The sequence below is a fragment of the Acyrthosiphon pisum genome, chromosome A2, assembly GCF_005508785.2.
Source record: "Acyrthosiphon pisum isolate AL4f chromosome A2, pea_aphid_22Mar2018_4r6ur, whole genome shotgun sequence".
Lineage (NCBI taxonomy): Eukaryota > Metazoa > Arthropoda > Insecta > Hemiptera > Aphididae > Acyrthosiphon > Acyrthosiphon pisum.
In genome coordinates this window covers 42,661,188-42,684,590 of record NC_042495.1, presented here as the reverse complement: position 1 = coordinate 42,684,590, position 23,403 = coordinate 42,661,188, and the positions used below count along the sequence as shown (strand labels likewise).

The window sequence follows — 23,403 nt, the reverse complement described above, 5'->3', positions numbered from 1 at the left end:
TGTTTGAGTCATTTAACGGGCGTACAGGTTACGTAATATCTATTATAATATTATAGGCGAGCACACGCGGCGGGACTACCGGTGCGCGCGGGTAGAAGAACACAATAATATGATAACACGGACGAATAAAATATATAATATAATAACGTTATAATAAGATACCAAAAAAAAATAAAAAAAATTGTTAGACAGAATACGCGATTGTGTGCATATAATAATTATTGTTAAACGCGCGTGCATTATATATAAATATGCAAAATATAATTTATACACGAGACATAATGTCGACATTACTGCACGCGTATGCAAATAGCGAGCGGTGGCGCGGCAGGTTGGTATATTATATAGGTACCTATACCTATACACCTATATTATTATAACTTACGATATTATGTATTATAATATGCGAAACGAAAACGGATGTGCGCGCAATAATATAATATATTAACATTGTTTTCCATTTCTCCTCTCCACAGGTTCTTGAAACAGACACATATTATTGTAAAGTCATTTGGCGCGAGAGACACGCACGCAATCTTGCGGTACAGATATATATAATAATATGAGATTTATCCCGCGCGACGTGTGACGCGATCGTGAGTTACGCGCCGCCGTTAGCACTGTGTAGGTACAGTGTACCTACGTGGGAAATTATTTTAGCTGGTTCTTATTATATTTCTACATAAACTATATAATGCGAAGCGTAGCTAGGGCCTAGGGTGTGATGCTTATGTAACAGTAACACGGCTTGTTCCTAAGCCTGGGCTTTGGAAAAACTATGATTACAATATAATATAAGACATTATTATAGCTCGCTCTTCGATTCCATTCCATACACGTAAATGGTTCACACGAATTATTTTACTAACTAGGTAGGTATAGGAACATATATTAATAATATGCAATGATGCGCACACTCGGTGGATTGTATCGAAGTTATTATACCTATAGTTTACGATAGGCACGCGCCAGACAAAATAAGTAAATTTGAAACTTAATTCATGATTCGAGAATCGTCATGTCATACATCAGTGTGGACAATATTAATGCATTTCACGCGCGATCTTACTGTTGGCCGTGGTATGGGTAGTTGTGCTGCGGGTAAACGCACGGTATAATAAAAAATAACAATAATAATATTCCCTATATCGAGTTCCGTAACCAAATTTCTGCCGATGTGACGACATCACTACTGTGATATGAAAACACGCAGCGCAATATCAGCTCGCTCGTAAATTACAATTATAATCACACCGTGAGGGGGTGAGGGTCACTCGCGAATCGATTTTTTATCCGAACAGTCACGTTTCCGGTGTAGGTATACCCGCGCGACCTGCGATTGTCTCGAGTTGTCCATTTCAAACTGTTCGTGATTGATCGATTCAAGTGCGCACGCGATAACAATAACGAAGCGTGTAAACGCACGTCCAAGATATTTTATCATATTATATAGGTTGGACCACTACAATATAATAATAGGACGGGTAGGTGAATACTAGAATTCGAGATCAGATGCTAAGACAGAGGCGGATTCGAGGAGCAATTTTCCGCGTGGGCCAGATTTTATTCGAACGTATCCCCCCCCCACCGCAGACAGGCAAGAATACAAATAACGTATAAGCTAGCAGGTGTCCTGTGCAGGGTCTCAACTATGTTATTATATGTTACCTACTTACCTGTAGCTGTATATTACGTATTATTTAATATTATGTACCTATGGTATAATTTATTCACTCGACGATAACCTGTAGCTGTACACATTATAATAATGTGTATAAAATATAAGTGCTGATATTAATCGAAATAATTAAGGAATCGAACGCGGGCCGACCGAAATTATATTACGTTTTACCGCGGTACCCTATAATATATTACGATGGTTAGAAATTAGAATCTATACATATAGAGCCGGAAGCATCGAATCATCATAATACACGACAAAATCGTTCTATTCGGTCATCCCGGCGATGGAATCTAGCATGAAAACGCGGTATAGCACGTGGCGGGCGAGCGTATAGTTAAAGGTACTTGATATAATATATTTCGTTTATGGGAACCGTCGATCATCTCACCGCGGGTTATATAGGTTTCCATTTTCAATAGCGCAATTATGTCAAAACTTTATATAATACCATGTATTATTATTAAATATTAATGGTGGTTTCGCGATGGACTATTTTAACAGCTCATTTTCGTACGCATCGGAAATCGTGTGAATCTAGTGGCAGAATCCTTGCTCGGGCGAACGATTTCGCATGTGAACTCGCGGAATGAGTACGTCATGTATGCGCGAGGGCAGACGCCAAACACCTACAATTATATAGATACGTATATGCTATATCAAAACACGTTAACGTGCGATTGTGCGAAATATGCAGGGAGAGATTTTTTAGGCACTCTCGTCTCATTTTCATATGACTAAATTGCAGTGCAATAATTCGAATTAATATAATATAACATTCAGATTATTGTAAAAATGTCTATGTACTGGAATTTAAATTCGAATGAGTAGTTTCAGAGTCATTATACATTATTTGTAAATATTTGTATAAAGTATAAACTTAAAAATGGCAAAAACCAGAATTTAAAGAAATGCATAATTTAACTATAAAAATGGCGTGAACATGATAAAAATCATTTTGTAATGTATGTATATTATAATATATTAAGACGCAATAAACTCCACACGAATTCAAAATATATTTTGAATTTTCATAATTATGCAACAATTTCTTAAAGATACGTGAGATTACGTCTGCTATTATACTAGATAAGTTAAACGATGGTTCAATGCTCAACCCGAAGAATTTTATTTGGACGGCATTTCTAAATTAGTAAATCGTTGGCAAAAATGTATCGCTTTAGGAGGTAGTTATGTTGAAAAATAATAGTATGTAAATAAAAATCATTTAATTTACTATACGTGTGTTTTTCATTAATTATTCTATGTATAATACTTTTAAGACTACGCGTCAAGAGGCATTACGTATCAGCCGCTCTCGTAACTTTGTATACAATTTTAGTCATTAGATTTTCGTTTACGCATCGAAATTGCCTACACAGAGCCCCTTACAAAAATCATGGTCAAACATGGTATATTTTTTTTTATGGCAGACGAATTTGATATGGTGTGGTAATGAGGCAAATTGTATGTTCCCACCCTCAAGGCCTTGCGTGTACACCACAGCATTGCAGTTTACAAGTATAGGTACACCCAATCTGCACAAGTGGCATTATTGAAGGATCGTATGGTTACCCTCTTGGTATTATTTGATGAGCCAAATTATATTTTTGCCTCTACAAACAAGCCCAAACCAAAAATCCAAAAAACAGGATAAGAGGTAGCTAAAGAAAAATTAATAGTTTACAAGTTTATTTATAATATATTGCAATACAATTTTGTTTCATTGATGACGAATTTTCAAATTGAATTTCTATTTTTAAAATATCAAATGTGTTCACGTTCCAGTACCTATGCTTGCAAAATGCACCCATCTGTTACCATAATATTATATGCATTATGCATCATGTATAGGGAAACTGTTTAAGGTTGGAGCTCCCTAATTCCCCAGATAATAATGTTATTTATGTTTATAATTTCAACCCTATAGCCCAAAGTACAAACCATGCCGATATAGTTAGACAACGACATTATAATCATAAATTTCACTCACCACGTGTATGGAGTCTGAGTCCGACCGGCGGAGGGCATCGTGCCGCTGGCCGACAGACACCGCGGCCACGGTCAGCTGATTGTAGTGGTGCGCGGCTGCAGCGGCCTGTGCGCTTTGGTGCAGGCTGTTGAGCGTCTGCGAGTACGGGTCGTTGATGTAGTCCATGGCGGACGGCGAAGACGCGTTGCCGGTGGACGGCTGATGGTGATGGTGGGCCGGCGGGAACGGCGGCGGGAAGTACGGTGGCTGGAAGTCCTGGTGGTGTCCCATGTTGGAACCGGCGTTGGTGGGCGTCGTGTTCCGGTGATGGTGATGGTGGTGATGGTGGTGCGGGCTAAACGGTGACGAGCCTCCGCCGCCTCCTCCACCACCGCCTCCACCACCACTACCCCCGCCACCTCCACTGCCGATTGACGCGACTGTACCATGTCCGGCTAGCCGATCCTGCGAAAAAAAATCCAAGTTAAATAATGAATTAACACAACATCGTTAAAATAAATTATAACGCATAGTATATTATGTGATTATATATACTATGTTTTGCACGTATAAAATACATATTATGTCCTGTATCATCCCATATAAATATATAATATTCATTCGAATAAGGTTACCCCAGTGCCTAGTATAACCAGTTGGCAGCCTATAAGTCTTAGAGCTCTGGATGCCGTGTACCATCGGGTGGTCTCGTAGGGGGGAGGCCCCAACCCCTCTCAATCCTTCACTCTTATAAGATTCACGTACAATTCGGCGTTAATAGCAGTAGCAATGGTACATTATACGCATTACTGCAGTCACGATCTACTGGAAATGGTGTGGGGGACCAAGTTCAAAAACTGCAATATTATACAAATTATGACAGCTGTTACAAGTAGAAAACGCTTTAATGTTTTATATATTATACTAGTACGATCAAAGTTCAAAACTGAAAACACAATATAGATAGCAACCATAACGATGATAATTCTCAACAAAAAAGATTCTAAAATGTTTTCATAAAGTTTAGAATGTAATAGTTTTAACCTAATCTATACCTACTTTTATTTAAGGCACACACCTTTTTAGAATTCGCATTGCAGCGAGCCTAATATATAACTGCACTGCAGGAGCTGTGGTGGACTCAGCGGACGGTTATCACATGGATAATACAATAATAATATGATAATTAATAACACCTACATAAATACACCATATTACCATAATAATATAATATTATATGCATTATACGTTTCGAAATCCGGTCGAAAACAAAATCAGAGCCGCGATAGAAAGTGGCACCGGTCGAGAAAAGATAAATAAGTAATAATCGAATTCGTAGAAAATAATACACGTGACCAGATCAATATATATAGGTATATACCAACCTATAATAACATAATAATATTATATTATATTATATTATAACATACATAATAATATAATGGACGCGCGTGCGCCCGCTCGATTGCATTAGGTATAATAATAATATATAATATTATAATATGATCGCGAATCGCAATAATATAATTAGTGGCTCGTTGGTAAAGAAAGAAAAAAAACAAATAATATATTTAAAAAAAATACTTATAAGTTATTTTTGGTCCGACCGCGCGCCTGTTCGCGTACGTTATAACTAGATGTACACGTAAAATAACGTCTTAAATTAACACGCACACGCATGGCGTGTTTTCAATCCATTAAACGCATAGAATATAATATAATATGTAGTATATAGTGCATGTACGAGCGCATATCGATAAACTCGTTCTCGAAATTTAATCGAATTTGTACGTAGGGTCTATTATACGAGCGCGTGTGTAAGTGTATCCCCGACGACACGCGCGCTCTGATCTGGATTTTATGAATTTACCGCAGGTTTCTGCGTCGATTTGCATAAGTGAAATTAGATACGCGTGTTATAATAATAATATGCACGTCGTATGTATAGGTAATATAATATTATTATGATAGCCGAGATAATACGCGCGTTTTGACCAATCATTTAGTTCGGTACATCGTCGTATTCTGCAGTCGAATAGTGTCTATATTATAATATTATATTATATGTGTAGGTTAGGTACCTACATAACATAGTACTACTCGAAACATGGACAGCATAAAACTGTAAAACGCAATAATCATAATACCTATTATGTACCACGTTTGTACGAAAATAAAAACTTATCGTTTCTCGCTGGACTGTATTATAAGAAGAAAAGTCAGTATAAATATATTTCATATATAAACAACTATAACCTTTATGGTCATATAAATATGTATACCAAAACTAGCACCCGTTATTTATCCGGCAAGCCCATAATTATTCGTAGAATTTTTAGTATTTATCTGCAGCATTTTATATTACATAATATAATATATATATAAATTATTTATAATATTCAACATAATATAAGTAGGCCGATCTACAATCATTACTACCAATATATAATTTTAACCACAATAACTGAAACTAGAAAAATACGGATCGAAATACTTGAGACTTATATTAAATTGCCATTATCGATAAATTGTAAAAAGAAAATTGATTCTTTTTCAAAAATGCGAGTACTTGAAAATAAAATTGACTTCTAATTTCAACGTAGCCTCTTAAATTATCACTCCATAGTCCATGTATACGTATTATACAATAATATACCTACCGGTAGACGATAGTCTAGTGGGTATACCGAATATAGTGTTAAACAAATTAAGTTGTGTCAAACAGTCGAACAATAAATTATTATACTATACGTGATATATTGAATGTATAATTTAATTAAGTGCAATCGCTACACGTCATTATATGCACTATATACAATCGCATATTAAAATAACCACCTACTCGAGGGCCGAGAATAACTATTATTATTTTTAACAATAAAAATATATACCTACGTATAAGACATACTCCTGCACAGAGTATATAATATTATGCAGTTTCTCTCGCGATAACTCCAAACGAATAAAATAATATAACATATAGGTCGTGCACTCATGCGCTAAAAGAATTATCTACAATAGCAGTTTGTATGATACAATGGCGCAACCAGGATTTGTTCAAGGGTCGGGAGGTCCAAGAAATATAAATCTTTAATGATCGTAACACAAAAAAAATGTTACGACATATTGTGGGGCTAAGCCCTGCAACCACAGGGTTCAAAATCAGAAAAATACTTTTAACCGTTGGTATAGAAATTTTTATTTTTGATTAATTTTACGTTTGACACGTGAAAGGGAATAGGATGGGTTCGGACCTGGAAACCATCCCTTCTATTCACCTATTGTATGATTCCACGTGGCATGTACCTATAGAATAGACAATAAACAACGCGTCTCGGAAATATGCCACCGCAGCGACATATATCCGGCGCGATGGATCGATTTTAGGTATTCATTTTCCACACAGACTTTTATTAGATACTTAATTGTTACTGGGTCGCAGTAAAACGCATAAGATGATCGGAGGCTCAAAATCAACGAATCATTATTATAAAATAATCAAATGATCTTATATTAAAATTATAATCTGCAATGTTTATATTATAGACTCGTAGAATAATATCGTGATTTGTTTTACATTGCCGAAGGTTAGAATCTCATAAATTATATTGAAAATTGTAAACAGGAAGAGTCGCGGCACTGACGCACTGAACGCGTGTGTCAAAGGTATACGCTAGTCGCTGGTGAAAGCGAAGAACATTTTACCTATGCTGGCCGACCGACGTCCGTAACGGCAGTCCTTATGATATATATAGATAAGCTACAGCCTACAACTAGATGGCCGAGTATTATAATTAACATATTGATAAAAATAATTCCCACCTGCATGTATCATAAAATTATTTCATGAATATATAAATTATTATAACGTTTAAGAAGCGGTTTTCTGGAAAAACGAAAACAACAAGAAACTAAATCTTTAGCTATAAAGGATTAGGGTAATCGATATTTACGTAGGTACATAGTTAAAATATAGGTACACCTATCTAAAAAATCATTAATATTTAATACTTTTTATAGGAGCACATGATAAAAAAGTTAGAAAAATCTTGTGATTATCACCGTAGATTGTTTTGTTTACACGTATACCTAGTTAATGTTATAAATTCTATATAAACAACACATTCTTTCAGACCAGAAATCTTTTAAGATAAAACAAAAGAAACGAGCGCGCTTAAACTCAAATTCTATGATTAAGTATAAAAATTAAAAGTACTATACAAATTACGATTAAGGTTCACACATAAAAGTAAGAAATAACTAAGAATAAAGAAATATCAATATTCAAAAAATTTCAACTAGTTAAACAGCTGCTTAAAACGCCAGTTATCAAAATATGATTAGTGATTACCCACATTAAAATATGATGGAGTGAAATTATTTTGTATTATTTTTTCCATTTGATAACACCAAAGACTTCAGCCGTAAGTCGTGTCGTATGGCTTTAAAATACTACTTTTGATGTATTTTGCAGATTGGTCCACGTATTCAATTTACGGTATAATTCACTAACCATCAGGATATTGGGACAACCTCAACTTTTGGACACGTCAAACGACGTAGCTGTGACCTTTATCCGTCTCTTTTGCTCGATATCCATGAATAACTTGATTTCTCTCTCTACAGGCTGTCTATATATTTATGATGTCTATGATTACGAACGGGCGAATCATCTACGCCGCCACCGCGACTCTGTGAAATACGCGTATAAGTTATGAAAAGGTATACCGCATCCTATTATGTATATATGCTCATAAAATATTATACATTTTCCTGTATAAAGCGATGGTGCGCGTACGCACACACACACGAAAACTGTAAAAACAAACCTGTGTTATTATTATTACTATTTTTTTTTTAATTATACATAGAATTGCACCGCCGCCGATGATGATTAGAAGACGCGCGCTGTTAGAGAAAAAAATACGTATAACGGTGCGCTTGCCCGCGCAACGAGCAAAGATGAGGTCAACGTATAAATTAATTTTGGCCATTGGTAATTATATTATTATATTATACCATAAGTAATAATATATTAGTTGTACAAATGCGTTGTGTGTGTATATTATGTGTAGCGTACATATTATTATTGAGTACGTGCGTAGTGCACTGTCTCGCCGGACTGTAAACAAACGCGTATATAATGATATGAATTATTCATTCAAGCAGTTGAAAAAAAAACAACCCCGGCCTATATAACTACTGGCGACGGGCGATACATTTATTCGATTATTCGTACCACGTGATACCTAATATAATTATTATCAAGTAGGTACCTACCTATCTATGTATAGGATTCGCCTTTTTTTCATCGATTTCGTTATTTTGTACTTACAATATTATATTATTACGCGGTAACTGCTTATACGTTGTACCTTATGAAATTATAGTTTATAGCTTAAACATAGTATTTATTATAATATTAAATTTTATATTGTTGGAATAATAATTTTGGTGGGAATAGTTTAGGAACTCATAAATATATAATTTAAAAATAAATAATGTAGTATCTAGTACGGAAATCAAAACTACGATATCGCTCATCTCCATAATAGTAATAATTGTAATAGTCGATAGTTCTTACTACCTAATAATAATATGCAATTTATACAAGGGACAAATAATTAATCGAACAATATATAGATATGTATCGGGCACCGAGAAAGCGGGTCTACATAACTAGTCGGCGTAAGCGGTACGCTATATTATATGCTTTATAATAATATACATTGTATACATACTGCGAAAGTCGTCGATTTTATATAATAAACCGTTAGGGAGCCAATGTGAAAATTCCTATGTAGGAAATATACTACGCGCCAAAAACGAGAGCCCCGGCGGTATTCAGCGTCGGCGGTGTCTCGTCTGATGGTGAAAAAAAGAAAATCAGACTTACGGTATAGTCAACCGCCGTCACCGCCACCACTTAAGGAATGAAAGGACAAAAAAATAAAGTAAATGCGTGTAGAAGTGACCCGCAATACTCGTCAGGTATTATAATAGTTGTATAGAGTCGCACGCACACATCAGTCGTGCCGAAACGTCTTTATACACATACATACACATACACTGCACACACACACACACACACACACATATATATATTTCGTAGGTACCTCTATAAGTGACCGCGAGTGAATGCATGGTCATGGGTGGATAGAGGGGGGTGGGACGGTAAAAAAGTGCACGGCACCAGACCCTTTTAGAGAAGAACTCGCCGAATAATAATTCAACGGTCCTCCTGGTCTCTGGCCGATGTGTATACATATTGTATAAACGCGTTTCGGACCCGATAATACGACGCCATGTATTTACTATATACCTACCTAGCTATATAATAATATTGTGTGCTCGACGACGGGTCGTAATAATTATTATTGTCGTACATTAGACAAATTATTGTATGCGCGTCGGGGGCTGGCCGGTGTACCGGTTTCCCTTCCCTCACCCACCCAGCAGATCGCGTTGCTGCAGACGAGGTTCTGTATATAATATTATTATATATTCTTGTCGGGTTGATGAATTGATAATTCGTTCGGTCCCAAACGTATACAGCCGTAACTACCCACTACCTACAGACATACACGTCATGTATAGACGTTAAGTGTATACGTATGCGACGACGAGAATAAGTATAACAGTATCTGCAGATAATCATAATATAATATACCTAATGAAACGCTGCTGTTAGAAGGAAAAAAGCTAGGACCTATAATATTTAAAAGACAATATGTAGGCCGTGTCCAAAAATTTTTGTGTAAAATCGAAAGAACTAAAAAAGTAATCTAGATAATATAGATAAATTTAGATTGACCAATATTAAAGATGAAGTTTGGTAGGGTACACTGAAGTAGTGCAGCTTTTCTTGTTGTGTGGTGTGTCGGTGCAGCATAATATTAACTCAAATAATAATAGTGCCTAATAGTATTTTGACTGTTATAAAAATACATAAAAACATTAGTCATAATAAGTTTTTTTTTAATTACATTATATACTAATTTAGTTTTTCTTAAAAATATTTAAAATTATTTAATTGTTAACTGGCCTTAGGTCCTAGCGCCGCATCTAAGGTGTAGATTATTTTGTACACACCGAGCTCCTATTTGTACATTTTGTCAGTAGATGTTTAACTATTATAGTGTTACTTTGCAGGGTTTGTATTTAAATGGATCTTTTTTTGGCATTAGGAAACCATCATATTATGCAGTTATTTTGATGTGCCGATGCTTAGTTTATTTTATATAATACTTTTTTTTATTTAATTTTTAATTAAAGATTCTGTCAATCGTATAATATGTATTGTGTTTTTGATTTATTTTAGTAAGAGTATGTTTATCATTTAATTTTAATAATTTTCTTGAATTTGAAGAAGTTAGCTTTGATGCCTTTTAGTCCTCCACTTTATCATATTCCCTTCTATATTGTTGTGTACTAGTAGATATCCAAATTATAATCGCATTCATATGTTGCGTACCTAATTGAATTATTTTTTTTATCTGTTTTGCAATATCTGTAGTGTTTGTTGTATTTTCTATACCTCTCATTGTGCTATAGCCTACAAGAGTAAGTATGTTCTTGTGAATATTTCCATGGTCATTTATTTTAGTCGTTGTTTTATACATGCAGAAACATACTCATCTAGTTGCCTACCATACATATTATACTCGTCAATAAAAATATGAATAAAAAATAAACTCAGGACGGGACCCCCGGGTGTAACTCGTTTTCGTGTGTGTGTCGAGCGCACACATCATGATAATAATAATAATAATACGTATTATAATATATGTATATTATATATTATACATACTCCCATTATTTCGGATAGTATATAATATACCTACGTGGCTACGTAACACGGTAGTGCTGCTGCGTGTCATGTGCTGCACTCGAGAGCGACTCCAGCCGTATATTATAATAAATAAAACAATTAACGAATCGTTTATATTATTATTATAATGTATTATTATTTTGAACGACGAATACGCGACGGTGAGGCGTGTGCCTTTAGGCCGATCGATTTCCATGACTCAAGTCATACTTTTACACACTATGCACGCTCAGGTGGTCTAGCTGACGCCGCCACCGCCGGTTTTTCATTCGTTTTCATATATATTTTATATTTTAAATAATATACAACGATTATCGTAAAAATATTATATAAGTATATCGATCGGAATTCGAGATTACCCAGCGCACGCGTAACACGCGCTCGGACCTATAGAAAATGATTTGACCGTATACGCGTAATAATAATATTATAATAATGTTATGCGATGGGAAGGAAGACGCGCGCATAGGTATTATATTATATTTTAATATGTATTATTATGACGACCAATCCGGCCGCAATGCACACACGATGTGAATGCACGAAGAGAACGATCTACTAACTCGCCATGGCGATCTATATAATATACATATATACCTTTAACTGGTGGGCGGGTGGGTAGATAATATCGCTGTCGAAAACGATCAAACGGTGTGATAAGACGTCATATTATTCGATACCATTCTACTTAGCAAGTATAGGACTTACCCGTGCAGTAGTGTACACATAATATATTAGGCACCTATGTAATAAAATAAAACTTTATTTTGACATTCCGATCGACACATATTTTATTATAAGCTCTAGAATTACATATAATATATAGATGCATATATGTAGGCGTTCCTAAATGTTTAATCAGCTTAAACTATGAGTTCGTGCATATAGAACAATATTATAGATACATAATATATATAACACGCCTATATGGAGCACATGTATTGTGGACGTGGGAATGGCAAAATACATTTATATTAATACATAGCGTATTTATGATATCGTTGTTGTAAATTGAAAGACAAACGATTTTTTAAAAAAAAGTGAGTTGATTTGAGTGAGTTTATTCAACGTCATCAGGGTACAATGGCGTTTAAAAAAGTATAATATGTGTATATATTACTTATGTGACTTGAGTAATATTTCGTCTCAATCCGGATTCGCTGTGCGCGTGTTGACTCCTATAGTGGCGAACGTATTTATATACAATAATAATGTACGTAGGTATTTACCTACATATATGATATTATACTACTTCGTGCACGTATACATATAATGTAATAGGACATTAAAATTGTTTTATATAATATAATATAATATATTTGTAAGGGGACTCGCGCGAGAGGGTTTTACAAATGTACAGTGCGCGTCGTCGTGGTAATAGGCACGGCACGCGCACACACATATTATAATATAAATTATATTGATATTAACGTACACGCGAGGCGTTATTAATCCGTCAGGTCAACGCGGATCGTATTATATATTATACTATCGCGGTAGGCGTGCGCCGATTTACGATATCTTTTTAAGGATAAAAATACTCCATCCTAGCCCGTCTGTCCTAGCTTCGTGACGTTTTTATTCTCGATCGCGGCGCTTGAGACGTGTACAATAAATATAATATACAGTATATTGGTACCAGCTATAAGCACTGTTGGGACTACTGCTGTGTCTTGGCCCGCGAGTCGTCGTCGTGACCTAGTGCTAGGGGCACGCGTTAAAACGATTGCACCGCGAACGGATAGGTACTGCTGCTTAAATCTCTCTAAACACATGCGAGGTAATCGGAACTGACGGATTTCCGTTGAAGTCATTTGCATTCGACGAGGAGAAAAAAGGACTGACTATATTGTCATATATCGGCATATAAACAATAACAGCAACAAATGCTCGTCATAATATACCTGGCTCAGTGAAAGACATAAGCGCTAAAACGAGATGAGAATTAAATGTATCATAATGTCGTACAAAACCGTGGGTAATGGGTATACTGCGGGCTGTTCGGCTACCTTGTTTGTCACTCTCGTGTATATAGACCAGCTAGACTAAATCTCGTCTACCCGCGTCTTGCGTACATTTTACAATTTATCTAACTGTATAATGTATTTGAGTACTAGATTTAGTATCACTGAACTTTAAAAATGTATTTACATAAATTTAAGGTGAACACGTAGATAGTTTAATTTTTTTTGTTTTGATCTTGAATGAACATATTATAGTTCCCGGACTCCATGAATTATTGCCATCTATAAGTTATAATAAACCGAAATCATATTCCCAAAATAACAGTCGGAAAGAAAAGTTATTGACGGGGACAAATATACACGGCGAAACACTGTATTATAATCTCGCAGCGAGCGACAGCGCATTTTATTATAGTTTTACCGTTGCCGCCACCGATAACCGGTTCTCAGCTGCCACTTTTACGGAAGGATAATAATAATAATAATAATAATAATAATAATAATAATAACAATAGAAAACTTTTCGACTTTCATCACGACGGACACGCTATAAATCCTCGCGCAACGTACAACCGTATATTCAGTTATATTTTGAACACTTTTTGAAAAATTATTCGTTTACTATAATAATATTATTACGTTTTGACCAGAACGATGCGTCCGTCGTTATAATATAGTATACATCACATAATATATATTCATAACGAGTTTCCCGCGCGATCATATATAATCATATATATGATCATAATATATAAGTATTATCAAATATCAATACTACGCGCGTCATTTTAGCATACGATGTTGTCTGTGAGAGACTATTGTTCGCTCGGGTTTATTGGTATAGGTACTCCGTGTCATACGCATATTATTCAATAAATTTCAAAATAAATTCGGTGTCAATAATGAATGTAACTACGGTAATCGAGGGTCTCTCCCGGCTATCCGGACTCGCTGGGAGGATATTCTTTTATTGCGGAGCTTGCAGGTGCGTGGTAAATATATTATAAAAAATCGAATGCAACTTAATCATTGTTGCACACATCTGATCATCTACTCGTCATTTATCAAAATGTCGATATTATCGATATCACGATAATAAATTATAGAACTATATAATCATACAGTTATATATATATGGTCGAAGAATTCGTATTAACTAATAATAAAATAGTTCAAAACGATTGAAAATGTTGAGTTTTTTAAAATTTGTAAGGCATTATAAATTATAATCAATGCGACGGAACGTTGTGGAGTGAATAACTTGGGAATGTGATCGCAAGTATACATTATTATAATATACACACAACGCAGCCAACTTTTAATTCACCCCCTCTACTCATCGCACTCATTACTATAAGATTTGATTAATATAGGATATTATATGGAAGTAGGTAGTATCAACAATATTATTACGTATATATCATAAAAAATATTAGTCGTCCATTTTGGGCTTGAAAAAAATTATACTTCAATTGGTAAAATACAATATATATAGGAGTGACATATAAGTGTCAAACCTATTAGACCTACCACTGGATTATAATGGTACTCGCTGCTCGAGTACACGGGGGTACGACATAATGTGTTTACCTAAATATAGTATTATACCACTTATATCGACGGTGCGCAGGTGACGCGTTGTTTCAACTAATTATTATAATACGTAATCTATCATAATAACATCATTATACGATTTAAGTACGTATGGTGTATGCGTATATGTATAAATTATAATAACCCATACCATTACAGTGGACCAGTAGGTACACAGGACGCACGAATTATCGGTAGCTCGTGCACCGGGAATCCACTGGGCCGCTCGCGCGATACACGTCTCTAATAGGAGTCGATTATACACACGCACATGCACATTATATAGTATATTATACGATCCTAGGAGAATTAATAATAATAATAATATAATATTATCATCATCACCATCGTCGTCGTTGTCGGCCGTCACTGAATTCGTGTCGTTTCCGTCTTGCGGCAGGTACCGGATAATTAAGGCGTGTGTTACCGGCTAAATTTTTTTCTCTTTATGAACTGAAGCGATAAATCTTTTATTTCATTCGTCCGTCCAAGCTTTTTTTTTCAACGTATATCTACAGCGGGCGCCCGTATAATAATGTAGGCGAGAAATTTACGATCGGTGTCGTTACTGTTACTGTTATTATCATTACTTATTATTATTATTGTTTCGACTCGCATTGGAATCGTGACCGAATTTCGAGTTAAGGTTTAGCATGAAATATCTCCAGGCTCGCCGCAAGAAGTCAGCGTGGGGAGAAAAGGGGGAGGCCTATTTTAACAACTTCCCATCGGTCCAAATGCATTTGTCGGTACATAATCGTTCGGTGCGGGTAATCGATATCGAACATAAAATAATATATAATAATATACATACCAAGCACCTAACCGATCTAAAAATCAAAGATATGATAAAATGGTAGAAACACGATCAATATTAGGTAGGTATTGATTTTTTACGCAGAAAATACAGTGACAGTCGGTACTCTGCGTATATTATATAAGGATAAGACTGTATGAATATAGGTACCTGTATTATAATATATTATAATTCAATCTAGCGCGTATAATTTGCCTCAGTACCGCAATATCCTGACCACCGAACGACGTTTAGTCACTGTCAAAGCGATGTATATTATTGATCTACATCAGAGCGTATGTGTGTGTGTGTGTGTGTGTGTGTGTGTGTGTGTGTGTGTGTGTGTGTGTGTGTGTGTGTGTGTGAATGTTAGAGCACGCGAGCCGTGGGATTTGCATTTTTATCGTCCGATCGACGAGTAAACAATGACATCAGCGATAATAATAAACAGATCGATCAATCGGTTTTCTATGTGTACCTACCTATATAACCTACCTCTATAGAATATTATAATGCGCCCGCGCATTTTGCATCATCCGGTCGATTTAATACCGCGGGGCTAACGTTTACCTACATAATATTAAAATACACAATTTGGCGTACGACGATGGACGAGAAACAAACTATTCCATTGTAATATTATTATATATAGGCGCCCGGGATAAGACAACTTATTTTATACATATGATTTATATTTTATTTAACCATACGCATAAATAAATACCGGGAGTATAATAATTATATATTATTATTTCATATTTGCTGTAATATAGTATACACTCTATAGGTTCACTGCATTGCACCTGGCACCTGCCAGTGCATATTATTAGTGACCGCCAGTGTTATAATCGTCAATCGAATTCGATATCTTACGAGTATATAGTTTATACTTAAAAATTCAAAATGTTTAATATCACTCACCTGTATATTGTAAATACTATATTCGGTACGATATTACAATGTTAACGTGATGCGAGGAGTCAGGCACAATGTTTACAATGTCAGCAGATAATAATAATAATAATAATATATAATAATCTATTTGGACAGTCTCCAATAAATAAGGACCTTGTGGCCGACACAACGGTATGTTTGAGGTATTGGTATAGGTATATAGACAAGTGCGTATTGTAATAACGTAAATTATACTATCTATATACAGGCGTGTACGGTACTTGACGGATGACTTGAACGCGCGCGCTGTATATATACATTTGCAGTACCTATACCCGGGTTTATCGGATGAATCGTGCGATTTTGTCATGTAGGAGGTAGGTTACCCGCGTCGGTATACGGTGGTTTACGCGAAACTGTTATGTTGATCGAGCGTGCGTATATCTATAATACTATATTATGTAGTATGTACTAACACACGGAAATCTTTGACCGAATGAATATTATAATATAATATTATGAATATCATTCGCGTCTTTCATACTGCTAAATACACATCGTACAATTATAATATATTATGTCGTATATAATTTATCATTTGTATAAATACACACACGCTCGCGGGAGAAATGCATATTAAATAGGTGCACATTCTATATACCTAGGTGCATACGACACGCGTTTGAATGTTATCTTCAGACCTAATCGTATTATATAATAAGCGTTGATGTCATTGGGGTAAATATATTGTTTTTTCTTTAAAATTCTTGAGGTATTTAGTAATTTTTGCTGATCATAGTATTATATAATATTTGCGACAATGTATCTATGTATTAAAAATACGATTTCGGCATAATATGATAATATTATGTAATTTAGTAAAATTCAATTAGCACGAAGAATGAGAGTTCGAAAAATCAATGTATCTACGACCAACGTCCTACCTTATGTAATATTAGTTAAGCATTATTTATTTATTTTGGCTTGCCACGATACTATATTTTAATATAGCCACATATATGTGACTTGCTGTGCCGCAGTGTCTGGCTTTAGTCACTGATTTGCTCTGAGTGCCAGCATCAGCCAGTGACACTAGTTCCTGGATGGGTGACCACTCGGCTTTTTAGTTGCAAATCCTTGCCACACATACACATGCAATTCTAAACCAGCCGCGCCCTCCCACCACAGTAATAAAAACTACTAACCCAGGCTAATGACTTTAAATTTCGAAGCCTTAACTTAATTAAAATATATACATATATATAGATAAAATATGTACCTATATATTATAATAAGCGTTTTTGGGAATGTGTTGTGGTTAAGTAAAGGTATATGAAAATAATTTATTTTAAATTGAGATTACGTCCAATATTTCAACGATATTCAACAGTGAAAAACACGATCAGTGAGTTGTTTTATTATTATTTTGACGAAATTATTATGTAGGAATCTAGATGCGATCGCGATCTTGGATGATCTATATTCTCGCGGTGTTTTAAGTTTTAACAGGACAATAAAAACTATACACAACGATATCACTCATCGGGGAGACCAATGGAATTATCGAGGCTTATGGAAGCAATACTAACCAAATACCTACATGGCTACATTAACAAAAAAATGCGCTTAAAAAATAAATTTTACGCGCACTGTAGTAGGCATATAATATAGACTTGGAAAAAAATTTAAAAAATATTATAAAATAATAGATAATATACAGGTACAATTTTCGCCAGTCCTACCTCCATAAAATTGTTCATGTCATACTGGCACACCGCCAGCTTCGTTGCTGCGTGCGACACTTTTTACGCACTTTATGCGAAAACGGAAGGAAACCCACGAGGGGATTACAACGTATCACGTCGGAAAAACGTGGCGCTCGCGCAAACGCCACGGCGCTCACCACATCAGCCGATTCACGCACTTTTTCACACCGTATCACACACCGAACGACGCCGAGACGACTACTCGGACACTTAATACCTATAATACAATTTTATATAATAAGAGCAAAACGATTTCGCGAACACCGGAACGACGGTTATGTATCACAGCGATAGGGATGATACATCTACGACGATGTACCTATCGAAAAGAATCGACAGACAAATCAAAATCCCGACCAAACGACGACCCTCGAACGAAACGCGAATGAAAGTAATAATTAATTATAGATCGCGATGACACACAACAACTATATACGTTAATAATATTATAATATTATTATGATATTCAACGCAAAAACGACAACTACGGAGATGGCGGGGTATTTACGATAATATTATATTTTTTAGTGTCTGACGCGAGAGTGCTCTTATCCGGCGGGCCGCGTGACGACTGCCGGTGGATAATGCAGTGCGTGCGTGCTAGCTACCTAAACGGGAGCGCGGCGGCAGCGTCAACGATGCGCGCGGAACAACCGTTGTTGCTGGGCAGGCCTCGGTCGCGTTGGTGGGGCCTCGGGTCCACCTAGCGCGTATCCGGGGTCCCACCTTCCGGGCCCGGCAAAAAAATCAGCCGCGCACGCGCGCCGTATGTAATTTTTTTGATACTATGTGATTCATTATTATTAACGCAACAAAAAGTTGAAAAATATATTTTAATACCTACCTATATATATTATTAAATACTATAGGGCTAAAATATTGAATCACACTAAAAATAAGTCAAAAAACGTATATTTATAAACGCGACTAAAAATGCACTAAAATTAAAAAATGTCCAGGAAAAAATTGTTTGGCTAAATTTATTTTTAAATTTAAAAAATAACAGAAATATTGGTCTTAAACAAAAAATTAAGTGAAATGTACATAAAATATCAACAGTACCTATAATATTAATAAATTAATAGTATAATAAATAAATAAATCACCTAAATACTGTCATAAAACCAAGGAATAAATATTATTGTAATCAACTCATTGCTGCAGGTGTCTAAATACAATTTTGTTCTTAGAAAATGTTAGATAATTATCTTAAGTTATATAATTGTATTAATGTCTATGAATGTAATGTGTAATTATGTTAAAGGGTTATATCCCGTATATTTAATAATAAATAAATAAATAAATAATCTGTAGGGATCATAACTAAAAATCCTATAAATTCATAAAGTAAATACTAATAGGTAGGTACAATCGAAATGTGCTTTGATGAACTTATAAAAATCATAGAACAGTCACTGTAAAAGATCGACTCCCGGACTCCACACAATTACACAAAGTATAAAATATATGAACATAATTTATTTTGGTTATGATCATATATTAAACGTTACAATATGATGCATATTAAACATTTTTGATAATAATGATCAATATTTTCTATGATTTATTATTATTACTATAATTTATTTAATTGCCATGCCATACTTTTTTAAATAAAAGCACTTAACTAAAATTGAAAAAATATAAACTACTATATAATATTACGATAGTAATGAAAGTATAATGTTAAAAATTAAGTCATTGACATTTAATACTGACACTGAATCAAATATTATATACTAATATGTTATACTATCTAATGGTATATATAATATAATATAGTAATAGGAAATCGAATACATGTATACTTGAATGGTTCGGTCGTTCGGATTATTTATAAATTTGATAACATAATATTTAAATTTTAACGATTATAATACATATTATAACATCGGTCATCTGGTAACTCGATTTTATTGATAGAAAAAATACCGTATTTGTATTATACTGAACGCGTACCTACGTTTCAATGGCTTTTGAAGTCAGATTGTTTTTTAAGTAAGTACCAGTTATTATAGAAACTTAAGATATTTGACATTCCGTGTACCTATCGATTTCGACGTAATTTTCTTTTCGTACGCAGTATAATAATCTTTACGAATTCATGTTATTCTTTGCGTTTTCACAATTGATTGAATTGTAATGTGACGCCTTTTAATAGAAAATAACAATATAAAACTGGTTTTTAATGTCAGTCCAAAAACGTTGCAACATTAGTTAACATTATACCGCCGTCTCGTTAAAAGTCGGTCTTTTTTATATTATTGCCTCGCAGTAGTCTTATACTTTATAGGTAGAATATATCGAAAAAAGTATTAATTTTCAACGACTATTGATTTCTTATAATATTATTATTTGCATAAAGAGGTTAATAGGTACTCATTTATATTTTAGCATTTTCCAATAAATTAATATTCAAATATGGGTATGACACTGTACAATATTACATATTATGCATTATTACACTAAACGTAATTTATTACAAATTCGTAGTTTTTAATATACAAGAATGCTACAAGATATTTAACTTCCGAATAGTTTTATAATTACATAATATATGTCTCAATTTGTAAACAAATTAAACAAAAATTACCATAAATTAAAAATAATTAACATCAATAATTTAATGAAAAGTCACTGTAAATAAAAAAAAAAAAATCAACCAAGTAACTAGATTGAATAAAAATCTTACATAATCTTGCTGTATTGGTATTCCATGTACAAAAATGTAATGTATTATTTTGGAAAAACGATTTATAAACAATAAAACGTGTATAGTGTTGTGCTAAATTTAGGTAGACTCGTTTTTACGTATATACAATATTAATTTATTGTCTATAGTCTATACACCCTATATAATATACACCTAGGAGTATATAAATATAGGTACCATTTACCAGTAACGTTTTATTTCTTTAACACATTTGACGAGTGCCGTATATGCCTTAAGTGGTATTTCGGTTTCACGAATTAGCGCTAAAATGTAAATTAAAACAGACATTTGGGTGGTGTTAAAAGGTGTAACGGTAGTTTGCATATCTACCTAATATAATATTGAATCAAATTCATTTATTGTTTAAAAAAAAAAAAAATAAAAAATAATGCAATTTGTTCATAGGAAATCCTCGAGTTGAGCCAGATTACGTAAGCCCCCGCTAACATTAAAGTATTTTTTTTTATCAAATTCATCTTATTACCTATGGTTTTAAAAAAAAGTTCAATATATATATTAGGTTATACCTATAGGTTAGGTGAGGTGTATATATGTACTATAGTGTACCATATGTACATATATGTGAACTAGCAGAGCTGCCCAAGTCAAGTCATAAGCCAGGGACCGGCGCCTACCCAGCAAGGAGTTGGCAGCCAAACAAACTACAGCTCAAGTCCCAACTACGACATAGTAAGACGCCATATTATGAAATACTGTTTTTGTATTTTTATTGTGAACCCCCGAGCAATGCGCTCCCTGGCAGACATATACTTACCAGCGATAGCTAAGGAAAGTCTGCCAGGTCGCGGGGGCTAATGCCGGATGCTATTGATGTATTACCTATCTTTTATGTCAATAAAATATGGGGGCCGGGGAGCTGTAATGCAAATCGCAGTTCTCTCCCCGGTCCTCGATAATAAAAAAAAAGGGTTTATATATGTACATTGTACCTACTATGTGTCTATATTCCTACACACTAACTATATATTAAAAGAAAATAGTACTTTATATTATGTGCTGTATTTTTTATAGCACACATTTTGACACATTTGTAAATGTAATAAATAAATAAACACGAATTTATATTAAATTCTGCAAACATCACAGAAATCACAGTAAAAATTAAAAATTAACAGTATATTTAATTAAATATATAGTACCTACCTATGATATAGCGTACCTTAGTATCAACTAGGTATTTATTATAATTACTCAGGACTCATGTAAAACATGATAAATTGGTAAGGTGCATGTATATAAATTACGAATTCATAATTTTTGATTCATTGTTGCATGCATAGCCGAAACACATTTCAAATTTGAATTTGCATTATTTAATCATTTAACCCATTTAACTGGTGTATATATTACATTGAATGTTCTATATTAAAATAAGGTTGTTCAGTGTTTATTATACAAACCACAAAGTCGTATTAAATGTGAACTATATATATAATTTATATGTACATGAATTAAATTATAACATTATACTTGTTAATTTGATTTCGAGAAATTCAATACAAAATGTGATTATGTAAAGTGTTAACGTTCAAATTTTGGACCGAAACAGCTTTTTTGAAATAAAAATCAAAGTATATTTTCATGTATTCATTATTATCCTAGGTTAAATATTATTATTATATAGAATGTTCTGGTATATAGGAAAACCGCGCAGTGCGGTGGTGCGCGCGGACGGTAACGTGATACAATTTATATTAGTGTTGCTATATATAATATAATAGTTGCCCCGATAAAAAAGGTTAACATATTCATGAATTCACTATTGGTAAATATTCAAACTGTTGAGCCGCTTAACCGCACGTATTATTGCTCAATGTTAATCATTTATTATGTTTATGTAGATTATATTATTATTTTATTATAATAATAACTGTAATGATTTTTAGTTTAATAATTACTTTATACACGCATTCAATTGGATTTCACGTGACATGGGACACATAATATTATAAAGTAGTTTGTAGGTAATATTATAACGCGTGTATAATATTGAACTAATTGGAAGCGATATTGTTCTATTAAGTGAATATTTTGTAATTTATCAGTCGATTTGACATGATTATATTGTAATATTATACTACGTCAATACTAAACATATTAAAAATTATAAGTTTTAGAAAATGCGAAAATTGTTTATATATAATAAATGAAGCATAACATTGATTGATCCGA

The 23,403-nt window shown here is 34.1% G+C and overlaps 1 protein-coding gene across 1 annotated transcript in view; it reads right to left on the bottom strand.

Annotated features, from left to right (window-relative positions):
* Nucleotides 1–2,718: 2,718 nt before the first annotated feature.
* The window catches only part of LOC115034238 (homeobox protein Hox-A1-like), a 33,749-nt gene continuing 13,064 nt past the window's right edge, over nt 2,719–23,403 (bottom strand). The window contains exon 2 of the mRNA XM_029490409.1: nt 2,719–4,118. Within this exon, the coding sequence (XP_029346269.1) occupies nt 3,639–4,118 (480 nt within the window). The 3' untranslated portion in view covers nt 2,719–3,638. The remainder of the gene's footprint in view (nt 4,119–23,403) is intronic.